This window comes from Aphis gossypii, chromosome X, assembly GCF_020184175.1.
Source record: "Aphis gossypii isolate Hap1 chromosome X, ASM2018417v2, whole genome shotgun sequence".
Lineage (NCBI taxonomy): Eukaryota > Metazoa > Arthropoda > Insecta > Hemiptera > Aphididae > Aphis > Aphis gossypii.
The window spans coordinates 59,415,847-59,429,127 of NC_065533.1; the positions used below are offsets into that span (position 1 = coordinate 59,415,847).

The 13,281-nt window shown below is 28.0% G+C and overlaps 1 protein-coding gene and 1 long non-coding RNA gene across 2 annotated transcripts; one reads left to right on the forward strand and one right to left on the reverse strand.

Annotated features, from left to right (window-relative positions):
* Positions 1–3,576: 3,576 nt before the first annotated feature.
* LOC126552703 (uncharacterized) lies at positions 3,577–4,855 on the reverse strand. Its single transcript, XR_007606120.1, has 5 exons — positions 4,805–4,855; positions 4,511–4,648; positions 4,277–4,351; positions 4,136–4,221; positions 3,577–3,908 (listed from the first exon to the last, which is right to left on the reverse strand). It is a non-coding gene; the product is annotated as an uncharacterized LOC126552703 (long non-coding RNA).
* A 6,368-nt stretch (positions 4,856–11,223) lies between these two features.
* Positions 11,224–12,775, forward strand: LOC126552598 (uncharacterized). The gene is made up of 2 exons (XM_050207309.1): positions 11,224–11,290; positions 12,092–12,775. Exons 1-2 carry the CDS (start codon positions 11,224–11,226, stop codon positions 12,739–12,741), a joined length of 717 nt encoding a protein of 238 aa, XP_050063266.1. The 3' UTR covers positions 12,742–12,775.
* Positions 12,776–13,281: the final 506 nt, after the last annotated feature.

Here is a 13,281-nt window from a genome sequence, read left to right on the forward strand (position 1 = left end):
AGAGATGGACTGTGCTGAACTATAGAAGTCTGTTGTGAACAATGTATGTAATATAAATAAAAAAGAACCTCGAAGAAACTGTTTGAGATGTTACCTAATGTTATACTTTATCGCATAAGCAGAATAACATCTACAGTAAAGCATATGTTATTTATAATAAAGCTTAAATAAATTTAATAACTTGATCCATATTTTTATTTTAAATTTAGATTATGTATAATATTATAATATTTATAATAGTACGTGGTAGTAAAACATTATGCCGCGTGCCTGCGTAAACGTTGAGAATGTTGCTATAGCGTTAGCGTCAATCAATGCCTTATTGGCTATTGCCTTCTGCCTTCATTACTCAATCAGCTTGCGACCTAGACGCATCGCTTTACAGTTTACACCGAAAAAAAAAAATCTTAAATAAAGACTGTAAGTACAATACTTCTAGTATTTAATTTATTTAATGTTTTATGTTTCTTTGCACGTATGTTCAATATTAAATTAATTTAATGGTTATAATTAATTTGGTTACATCAATTATAATTTTTGAATATGATTTATTTATAGTAGAAAAAATTACAATTTCACGAAACACATGTTCTAAAAATCAAAATTTAAATAATTTTTCCACCATTCTATATTTCTATAAGTTTATTTGATTGCTTCAATATTTCTCGTGGGACATGCTATTTTAAATCAGTGAAAAAAATAGTTTCTTCAAATATTTTTATTTAAATTACATTTGCGTTAGGTACTTAAATTATTTTTATCACGTTACATTATTATTAATTATTTTGTAGGTATAATTCATAAAAATGTTTGTATAAGTAGCTAAGAGTTGAAAATTCAATACAATATTTTCCATAAGTTAAGCTTATAATAATTATAAAAGAACTTAAATTTTGATGTATTCAAGCCATTAAAACATAAACCACCTTTTTCACCAACCACTGAAAATTATATCCTAGGCTGACAAATCTTCTTCGTTCAGAATTGTTTTTCGTATACAATGATAATTATCATTGGATTCAAATTTAACCCTCCTATAATAATATATAATAGTGATGCACGCGGCACCTAATGTACAACGGAGCGATACCCACTTCCCCACTTTTTTAGGCTTAAAATTACTTATATTATTTATTATTATTATGTATTTAACTAATTATTATATTGTATTGTAAACACGAATTTAAATAACTAAAATTAAAAATTAATATTATAGTCTGCATATTAATTTTATAAACGTTCCGGTTCGTAAAATTTTCCATTTCAAGCACTGGGTATTGTTAACTATTATCGGAATTGAAAATAATTAATTAGTCTTTTTTAATTTTTCTGGAATATCTTAACGGCTTGTTTTAGTAATACATTCAAATAAATAAATAATTAACATGGAAGATAACGCGATTATGTGTTACTTCGTAGAAATTACTTTTAAAAAGTAATTGCGTTACTTTAAGTAAAATGTAATGAAATTACTACTGCGTTACATACCTACTGAAAAAGTAATTAGGAATTTGCGTTACGTTACTACCTACCCATTCTGTTTAGTGCATAACTTTTAAAATCATTTTGTCACATTTATTAAATTATGAATAATAAATGAGAACGGCCATTTTCAACTGATGTTTCATATGTATAATTTAAACTTTATGCTAGAATTTAACTTATGTTTAGATGTCAACGTATATATATAATTACGGCGGTGGCCAGAAGGGGGTGGCAGAGGCGGCAGATGCGGGGGCAAATGGCCCAACAACAGGATTAGTAAGTTACCAATGAATACACCTACTAATTAGTTTTAGATTCTGAATTTCTGAATGAAGTGATGAATGTATTGATTTTACAATATGTATTTTTAAATTTTTTTTTGTCCGTGTACATGATAAATAGCAAATTTTATTTTATTCTTTCAAAATGGTAGACACTTTGATTTCCAACTTCAGTAGCTTTTTCGATAGAAAGGTGAAATTAATGTATTGGGGAGGTCAAAATTAAAATTCTCTGTAATGTTCTTAAGTGCCAAAAAAAAAATTCAGGATAATCGGTAACTTTTAGCATAATTGATTTTGGATTTTGTAACCTAAATCAAATCACTATTGATACATAACATTTTCACTGAATGTTCATATTAGCGTTTGCTACAAATCTTAAAATTTTCCAAATGTTTTAGTTACTTCAAGCTGTCAATACAATTCTATTCTTTGGGTCAAAAAGTTTGAAAATGTATTTAATACACGGTTCACTATAAATCGATATAATAGCGGTTGGAAAATATTAAAAATATATGCATGGTTTTTTTTTTTAGAACTGTTTAACTTCAAATTTTGACAAAACGCACTAAATTGAAAATTTTCATATTATTTAGTTAAAATATCCTTCACTGACAAATCGTCTTCACTCAGAATCGTTTTTCGTAGGTATACAATTATATTATCATTGAGTTCAAATTTAATACCATCCATTAGGGTAATTCACTTATAACCTACTACACAGCTCTAATTCACTTACTCTCTTTTTATGGTTTTGATTTAGTTCTATCTTAATATATTGTATTGTAAATGTAATGGTTGTATCAAGTCAATATCTGTGTCAAGTGTATCAAACCTTACTCGTGTAATAACAACAAATTAACTAAAACGCAAGTGTATACATTTTTTCTTTTATACTTCGCTATTAAAATACTCTTTAAGTACTTTATTGATTTGAACCAATAATGATAAAGCTCTTTTTAACTTAATATATAATTTATACCTATTAATGTGTAATCAATGTAACCAGACAAAGATATTAGGGGTGTATCTATTTGTGATTGTCCATTTTTCAGTCCACCTATAGAAAAGAACTTGTTCAACATTTTCATTTGGTATATACCATTTATTGCGTTCACTTTGTATTAATTTCAATTTAAAAAACTACTGATTTTGTTTGTTTTTCATACTTATTATTATAAATTAAACAGTTAGTGATGTTTTTTTAGGATTTAGTTACATAGCTTTAATATATTAGATATAACGTCTTGTTTTAAAATAACTTCATTGCTCAAAATCTACTGAGCAAAATTATGTCTCCCAGCAAAATATGGGCTTCCTGAAATTAGGTATTTAAATTTATCATGGATATGTTTTAATTTCAATTCTTTTGATCTTCTAGAATGCAATTTTTGCCAAAAAATTGGCCATAAAGCTGCTGACTGCCGGCATAATCGGCCAGCAGCAGCAGCAACAACAAAACAAGATGCTGCCAATGTGGCAGCACAAAAAGCGGAGAGGGCGAAAAAGGCAGCAGAGGCAGCTTTAGCCTTGGCTGAAAAGCTTCAAGCTGAGGCTGCAAAGCTTGAAGCCGAGGCTAATGCTGCCTCTGCTGTCTCTGCTGGCAGCAGCACCACCAGCACCACCACAACAAGCAAATAAAACTAATAAAATTAATAAAAAAATATTTAATATAAAATATATGTTTTTATTTCCTGGTCATAAATTTAAATTTAACATTAGTGTTTGTCATGGTTAATATAATCAATAATTATATATGATAATCAAAATAGTCATAACCAACATTCATCAAATCAAAGAGTAACTTCTTGTCAGCGTACTATATGCAGGAAGAGGATATTTAGTTTCCCTAAGATGCTCATAACCATGGACTCCCAAGGCAAACCTCATTTTGAAGCCCATTACTATAGTGTCATTGGTCCACTTCCGAGTGGGTGTACTTAAAGCAGATATCTGATCATCATTAAGGAATTGGTGTAACAATTCATTAGCTTTCTTAACTTTGGTCTGTAAGTGTTCAACTTCCAGCTGAACTAGCTTGTTTTCTTCTTCAACCTTTTCAAGTTCTTTAATTTCTTTTTTCATGTGGTCATTCTCATCTTTTAGGCGATTCATTTCAGCTCTAATTTTTTCAAGTTCTTCCTGCAAAGCAAAAGAAAACATTGAACAAATAGAACCATGTGTAAATATAAAAATATAATGTACAATTTAAAGTTTGTATTAATTATGTATATAAATTCATAATTTAAATTAACACTTCTTTGCCTATAACCTTCAAACTTTACATGTACCTTATTAAAATTACATAAATCAACATATATCAATATTTAAACCGCAAAATGATAAATATTATAATTTATTAGACTTACTATTGGATCTAGTGACAAACATTCCTCTCCAGGCAGCTAACAGGTTCAGAGTAATTCTCACTGATGGTAACATTGCTTTCTATTGACTAATATATAAACAAGATTAAAATTAAAGATAAAACAATTTAAAATTTAACTTACTGTAGCCTGTGATAATCGTTTTTCAGTCGAAGATACATTTTTCTTAAGATTATCACTACTCAAATTTCCTATAGTCTGTAAAATAAGTAATAAACACAACATTAAAACATTAAAATACATTAAAACGATTAAAATTATTACCAATAATAGTAATACATTTTCATATATAATTTAGATAACAAAGCTACTATTCTGTACTTAAAATAATTTGTTTTAATAATGGTATACCTATACCTTATACAAGGATTTTATTTTGGTCTCCAACATGCGAGGGGGATTGGGCACATCAAAGAGTGTTGGAATTGCATTTGATTTTAGTTTCTTTAAACCATCCAGACGATGCTGTTCGAATTGGTTTTCCTCAAAATGAATCTATTGAAATAAGCATAAGATATGAAATTATTTTCTGATCTTATTATAGGTAGGTACTTCTTATAAGTATAATATAATATATTAATGTATGGAGTAAATTATAGAAGATATATTATAACATAAATTATTATACCTACCTTAAACTAAAAAACTTACTTCACACAACTCCGACGACTCTGTAGGTACCCATTTATCACGGCGACAATTTTGAAGCCAAATTTTTCGTCTTGAAATATCTTTGGGAAATAAACGAATACCTTTTCTTCGGGAATTCGAACAGTTTACAGCGGTACATCCGCCCATCTTATTTAGTTTCTTTTATTAACTTGGATCCACTCATAAAAATTAATTTCACTAGACTTAAGCAGTCAAGACTAACAAAAAGTCAAAAAATATTCTGATTTAAAAGCATTGACATTACATTTTTTATTATTTTTCCTATATTGATAAGTGATAACTGGTGAGTTGTGTCGCAAAATAGCGGGTGATTATACCTACTTTTATAGTGCCCTAACCAAGGTTTATAGATTATAGTATAATCTATAAACCTTACGATAGTGTGATAACAGTATTTAAAAAAACCAGTCAGTAAAAAAAAAACGGTTTATATCAGTAAAAACGAAAACGGTTTATATCACTATCATGGATGAAAAATGTCATATCCACTTGGCTTGGAATAAACAACAAATTACACTATCACTTGCCGCTAAATTAAATAATATTTAAATTTTTATTTTGTTTAATATTCTATTACTCTTGCATTAGTTGATTAATTGATTAATTACAAATGGACAATTTTTAATTAAGCAAAATTTATGTGTACATACATAGTAGTGTTATAAGAGTATAACATAATGACATCAAACATCAAATTTTAATCATGTTGGGTGCATAGTTTTAACAGAAATTATAGTAGTTTGAACTTAATAGATTACTATAATACCTAATTTATTATATATCTAATAGATGCATATTTTAGTATAATAGTATAATAACAGTTAATTTATTAGATATTTTAAGACTATTCAAGTCATACATTATACTTAATAATTAGGTACATTAATGGAGATAAATAAATAAAAACAGTAACAGAAAATATTATCATTGAAATTAAAATATATTTGGTATAAAAATGATATAAAATATTACTGTTATTATATTACAATATATTAGTAATTTTAAAAATAAGTTATTAGGGAAAAAATAGTAGTTTGTGGTAGTAAGGTTTTAGTTAAGTACTTTAATTTAAAAAACATTTTTGTCAGTTATAGCTAGAGACTGGATTTATGTGTTCAAAAAACCTAGGAAGTATGCATTATGTTCTTATTCTGTAGAATATACCCTATAAAATAATAAATATGTAAAAAAAAATGTATTTTATTTTCATTATTTTTAACATAATTTATAAAGTATACAAGATTGATGTTCAACCATAGTTTTTAATCTTAAAATCAATACACAGCAATTTTAAGCGATTAATACTATAACAGGTTCACAACTATAAATACTATTTTACTATAAAATTTAACATAACAATATTGCATAGTATGCATTTAAAAACCATTTATATGCAATGAAAAATCAAAATACAAAATTAATACTTATGGTATTCAAAATTAATGTTATAAAATAGTATCTATCACATTTATATTAGTATAAAATATAAATATCTAATTGATATTTTGTCTTTTTACTTTAATTTAAGTAAATAATAGCTAATAATATATAATTATGTTTTTGTTTTGTGATATTTTTGCCCTATTTTACTATTAATTCTTATTGGCGCTAACCTCAAACAATTTTTTTTATTTTTCTTACTACTTTTTGTTCTGTATCTTCTAGATGCTTAAACAAGGCTGTATCTATAAAATATAAAAACATTATTACACAACAAATTATGTCAATAAACACAGATGGTAGAACATGCAAATAACTTTTAAACTGTTACTTACACGCACTACAAATTTTTCAACAACCTTTCACATGTACTAATAAAGAATTTACTTCATCAGACAGGGTGAGAAGAAGAAGCTCTACTTCTATAACGAATTGAAACAGTATCTTAATTATATGCTTTATTAATATTAAGTGAGGGAGTTGAAATTAAGAAGGCGGATGTTTGAAAAACAAATGTATCATCTATTTACCATAAAATGAGTTTTAAGACTTGTGTACAAACCGACCTCTATGCAAAATTATATGCAAAAACGGTTTACCGTGAAAACTGACAATTTCGCAATTTGGGAAATCACGTTTAGGTACCAGCTGTTTCCCGGGAAAACCGCGAGAGATAGGACGAAAATCATAAGAGATTAAATTGATCCCTATAGGGTACTTCGTAAGTTCTATAATTTAGATTTTTCGAAAACGAGTTATTTAGGTTTTTTGAAAACATCGTACACGTCAAATGGCTTTTAAAAAATAAAAGTTTTAAATAATGACTTTTTGGAAAAATGAAAAACTGATCCTAGTGTAGAATCCCTCGGAGAACAAATCGACCTCTATGCAAAATGTTCGTTCGGCCATCGGTTTACCGGGAAAATTGACAATTTCGTAATTCGGAAAATCGCGTTTTTCAGCTGTTTCCCGGGAAAACCGTCATAGATAGGACAAAAATCATAAGAGGTAAAATTGATCACCCTAGGGTACTCTGTAAGTTTTAAATTTAGATTTTACGAAAACGTGTTGTTTAAGTGGCATATAAACAAAAAGTTCAAAATAATTATTACTTAAAACATTAAACAGGTTAGGTTAGGGAAACTTATGGTTATACGAAAAATAACTTTATGTGTTATTCAACTTTTTGCTTCTCAGATTACGGGTGAAATAATGGTCGTAGGTACTTCGACCATAGACCCTTTTTGAATTGTCGTACGCTAAAATACCAGAATCTCGAGTTTCATAGTGATCGATCGAAAATTCAAAATCCAAAAAACACGTAATTTTCTAAGTACAAAAAACATACGAAAAATCATAACTCCCGAACCACAAGTCGCATAACGTCGATCTCGGAACCCATCGATTCGGCGCAAAGTCCTTTATAATATTCAATTACAAAAACGGTTTGTTGCGCCCAAATCTTAGTGCCCATTCCAAAAAAACCGAAAAAAATGTAAATTTTGAACTTTTGAAGCCCCAAATTACAGGGAAAAACGGCTTCTACGGTCTCGACACAAGACGCCACATTTGATCACCGACCTTCAAACTACCCAGTTCCCGAGTTTCAGAAACATTGTACTAAAATTAAACATTTTCAAAAATACACCTAGGGGGGGGGGGGTGTTCAAAGACCCTCGACTTCGGGAATGCGTCTTAGAAGAGCCTAAACCAAAACGTTTGGTGAAGCAATGGTCCCCCTAAGTTGAAACCTGTCCGAAAAATACTAGATTGTCTAGATTAGGTACCTACCTATTTGTGTATTTATATTATATTAAATACAGTATTTGTAATTAAGGTGATTTGTTTTGAATGAAGGAAAACGATTTTTGTTATCCGACAACTTAGATTTACTTTTAAACTTTCAAACGATAAGTAAATAAGAATCGTGGGTGAAGGACTTAGTATTTTAACAGAAGCAAGCTGCAAATGGTATTGTGACTAAAATTTGAACCTCTGTACTTGACTATTTTATAGTTTTATGCAGTTATATGTTTATTTTTTTATGCATACATAATAACTTAATTTATGACAAGTCTCAAAACCTTTAACGCTGAACAATAGGTATAGTAATTACAAAATAACAAGGGTAAATATTATGTTTTCTATTCAGAATTATTGTGGTCGTCCATTTGCGGACGATATTAATCACACATAAGAGAACGAGAAATTGTGAACCCAAAACTTTATCGGTAGAGAAATTTATGAGGATTCCATTTAAGTGGTCAGTGTAACAAATCTTCCAGTAGTTAAATATATAGCTTTCAAAAAGCATAAAAAAAAAAAACAAACAAAAAAAATACAAAATTTGCTTTATCAATTATTATAGATTATAGATTAGTATAACCATGGTTGTATATAGTTATAGAAGGTTACCATTTCAAATCTTAACCAATATATGAGGTTATTAATTTATTTTTTATTGTTTTTAATTTCATGATAGAAAAAATGATTATTAATTATTTATTATCAATTTTGATATTTTTGATTTAATTTTTAAGTATTTAAAGTATTTTACATTTTTTGTTTTGTTTAATTGAATAATAATTTCACTACAGTGTACAGTATACAAATTTCAAATCTAAACAGTTCTCCTTAGATGTGGTTTTTGTAAGTCGTTCATAGTTATTGGCTATTGGTTATCATTTGTGTATTCTGTAGATTTTATACTATTGAAGTATACCTACTCTATAAGCACACCACTATAACACAAGGATTTTTGCTATATTATATTGGAACAAACTTTGTGTGGAGAATATGAATAATATTGATTATAGTATAGTAAATACAAATAATTATATATTACATACGTTATTATATCATATCAATTTTATATTATTTATCCATTATTTAATAATGAATAAAAATATGTAAATATTTTATTATAAATATAAATATATATTATTTAATAATATATAATAATATAAAATTGATATGATATACTATAAAAACTACAGCAATAAAGACAATTTTTTACATCATGCTAAATATTAAATTAACTAAATGTTGAACCCAAGGCAAAACAATCAAACATAATTAATAGACTAGAGTGATATGTCACAGATTTGCCAGGACACAACTGATTTTCAACCCATTGTCTTGAGGAAGTGTCTAATGAAATGTCCCGGATAACAAATTTTGGTTGTTGGTATATGGTTAAAAATTATTGTCTATTTTATAAAAATATCAATTCATAATTATATAAAATATTTTTTAAATTATTATTATTATTATTATTTCATGTATAAATGATTATTCATTTATAACAAAAATCTAGTTTTAAAATAATTGTGGTGTAATTTAAAAAAATATATTATTAATTATTTTGTTAAGATAAGACACAAGCAAAAAACAAGACAATAAGAAATCAGTAACCATAGCACAAGCATTACACATAAAATCAAGTAACTAATAATTAATACTAAATAATTATATATTTGTATTTCAAGGCGGTTTATTTATGAATACTATATTTTATGAATTACTAATCCTCAATCTGTCATGTAGACTCTGAGTTTAAAAACGCTGTGGGAGAACCTTAAGAGGAAGGATGAGGTGGCAATGCTGCGCAAACGGATAACCTATATGACACAGGTACATACACTATACATATCGATGTAAACAAATGTGTCGTTTTTACAGGAGGAGGTAAACCAAAACAATTATAGCTGATCCTATAGTCAAAACAGTTGTGCTAATCGACCATATGTTGACCATTCTGAACAGTATGATGACAACGCAAACTAAATTTTATCAACATATATATAATAGATAATTATTAATGAATATATTATATATTATTAATAGCAGAAATAATTTATAATAATATATATGTAGTTATATATAAATGATTATTATTTTAATAGCAGTTACAATGTTTATTAATATTTATATGTTAAACCTATAACTGATGACTTCTAAAATAAAATAGCTAAAAAATTGCTTGGGCCTGAACAACATAGAAAATCAAGTTTGTAGTCTAGTACTTGGTCTTAGTTATTCTCCATAGGTTATCTTTTTCATATGAACATATAGGTATTTTGTTCTTTTTTAATAACTAATTCTTCTTACATATTAATAAATTATAAATTAATAATTATTAAAACACTAAATGCCGTCCCACTTTAAAATATCAGACTGCGGACTGTCAGTTATGCATAAACAAATTAAATGCATGACTGGTGTGGTTACAAATTGTGTTTTAAAGCTATATCTGTTGACTGTGATCAAAAGACATACAAATTACTGTTTAGGTTTGACTCACCTTATATTAAAAGTACCTGAAATAAAATTAGTTTGATATCTAGTTTAAGAAACTTTTGGTGCTAATTTCGTCAAATGATTAGTTTTTTTTCCACATTAAATCTTAGAAACAATTTAAAATGTTGTAATAACAAATTGAGTTTTTGACAAAACCATGTTTTTTTTTCTTAACGCGTATAATATTACTTATTACGCTATCTGTTATAGCCTTTTCTAGTGCAGTCAAATCTCGATAACTGAATACTGAAATTTTTGTTTACCCTTTGAAGTCTATGTAATATTATTTATATTATATTCTGTGTATAATAATTGTGTCGTATAATACTCAAAAAATACATTTTTATTTCCTTTGAGATTCGAGTGATTAAGACAATACTGTACCAGAAATTTGTCATTATCATTATTTATCTTATTATGATTTAGCTAATGTTCTTAACAAGGTAATTTTTCTTAATAGTCAAGTTAATCAAAATTAGTAATTTAGTTATAATATTCATATGCAATTTGTAACGTGCTATTACTCTATAGTCTATATGTTGTATATAATTTTTCAATCCATTTTATCTATTTTTTTTTGTTTTATGTTACATCATTTTTGACACAATAAACAAAAGAAATCATTAATTGCATAATCAACAATTCTGTTTTCTTTAGGAATGCAATTAATGGCTATCCAGCGACAACACAGAGAACATGATACCCATTCTACATATTCATCATCCGGTTGACAGAGTGCCAGTTACAGTATAAACATATATTTGTCATATCTTCAGAATTCTCTAAGAGATAAGTTTTTAAATATTCTCTGTGAAGGTTAGGATCAAACTCTAAACTGAACTTAGAACTGTCCATAATTTTAAATGCATAATATATAATATAAACTCCACAATTAAATGCATCTTCTTGTTTTGGAACGTTTTCAACAGGGCATATGGAATAGGTGTTAATAAAGGACATTGTTGTGTATCATCACCGTAGATAACATCTGATTTCAATATTTCAAATACCCTATTGAAACGACCTTTAGATATTCGACCATCTGTGTCATATGGATTAATCGGGTCCATGATATAACACTGTCTGACTTTGAAATTTATAAAGACTATAATCCAGTGAGAATTTTTAACTAACCATGGCAGAATAACCATACTATCCTTAGTGAAAGTAATTTTGTTATACTCTTCTCCAATTTCTTTTTTTTCCATCAGCCATGTCACATCATTGCACGATAAAATATGAGTGTTTTTTAAATCCAGCTTAAAAGCATACGACAACAAACAAATATCTATAACAAAGTTACACAACCAATTTTTTCCAGATAATGAATCAAAATCTGAGATGTGCAGATCGGTCATGATGTTACAATTTTTATCACTAGATAATAAATAACTATATTTTCCAACTAGATAGTCTTTATTTTTGGCATCTTTATTCGTTTATAGTATGTCAAATCTTTAGGGAGCATATTTTGGTGAAAATCTTTAGATTGCACTGGTAGTTGAAACGGAGTTTTATAACTGCCAGGTGTCGAAATCGATTTCATTAAACAATTATCGTCGAATGGCTTACTTAAATCATGTACAACCACGTCGTTGTTAAAAGGCTCATCAACAGTGAACCTAGTCTCATTGTCACATTTGATGACCACAATGCTTTCAATACCATCGACCACTTTGGGTGAAAGATTATTTTCATCAGCTACAGAGATCGAAGACCTTGGGATTTTTAACGACAAGGCTGTGAAAGGACGGTACTTAGTGGGTTGGAGATGTTTGTGTTGTTTCTCTTTTTTTCCCCAACTTTCTATTGCGTCCAAATGGTTATGGCTAGAAATTTCTGAGACTTTTCTTTTCCTATTCACTTTGGTATTTATCTGCCTAGATTCATTGTCAAAATCTAATGCACGCGTACAAGTTTTTTTTCTAATATTATACTTTATTTGTTTGTGTGCATTCATCACACGCTCTCTCATAAGTCTTAAAAACCGACCGCACTTCCACCTTCGGTCACCATCAAGTATGTCAACTTTTACAGTTTTAAACCAAGATTCAACGGTTACATTACTCTGGCGGATTTCAATGCCATTGTTGAGTTTATTATTCATAATAGGTGTCCACAGTGCTAAGAAAGGTACACACTTGACTATAAACTCGTGTAAATATGATTCATCGTAATATTCATTGCTTATATTTTCATTATTTACAGAACAATGGGGCAAAACGCTAGATTTTACATGTTCTTTGATATACTAGAACTATATACGCTCATCGATTATTCATATCGATTATCGGATCTTATGATTATATCTGTATATATCAGTATCATCGAATTATCGTTGTTTGATATCATCAGTATCATAGATTTGTGTCGGATTCGTAGTTTATTATTCATCTGAATAATCTGCCTTCGTTGTTTGATTCTTCAACATGGTGGTTAACATTACACTTGTCTCTCATTGTATTAATAGCATTTTTAGTTTCTCCTGTACTACATGGAGACAACAATATTAATGAAAATATTTTAAACCAATTTTCAATATCCTCCAAACTCTTTGCATTAAACAGTAAACATATCCAATCGATAACATTATTTCTTTTCATCTTTTCTACAGTCTTATTGTGATTTGTCTCAGATTGAAAGTATGTATATACATGGTTTACTATGATTTTTGTGTAATGATTTACACAGATGTTAATGATAGTAACATTAGACCC

What these genes read in the sequence shown, in the direction of transcription:
- LOC126552598 (XM_050207309.1), top strand. Translation starts at nt 11,224, where the DNA reads ATGCAATTAATGGCTATCCAGCGACAACACAGAGAACATGATACCCAT. An exon ending in TTCTACATATTCATCATCCG is followed by an intron (nt 11,291 to 12,091) that starts GTTGACAGAGTG and finishes TATAACTGCCAG; the next exon opens with GTGTCGAAATCGATTTCATT.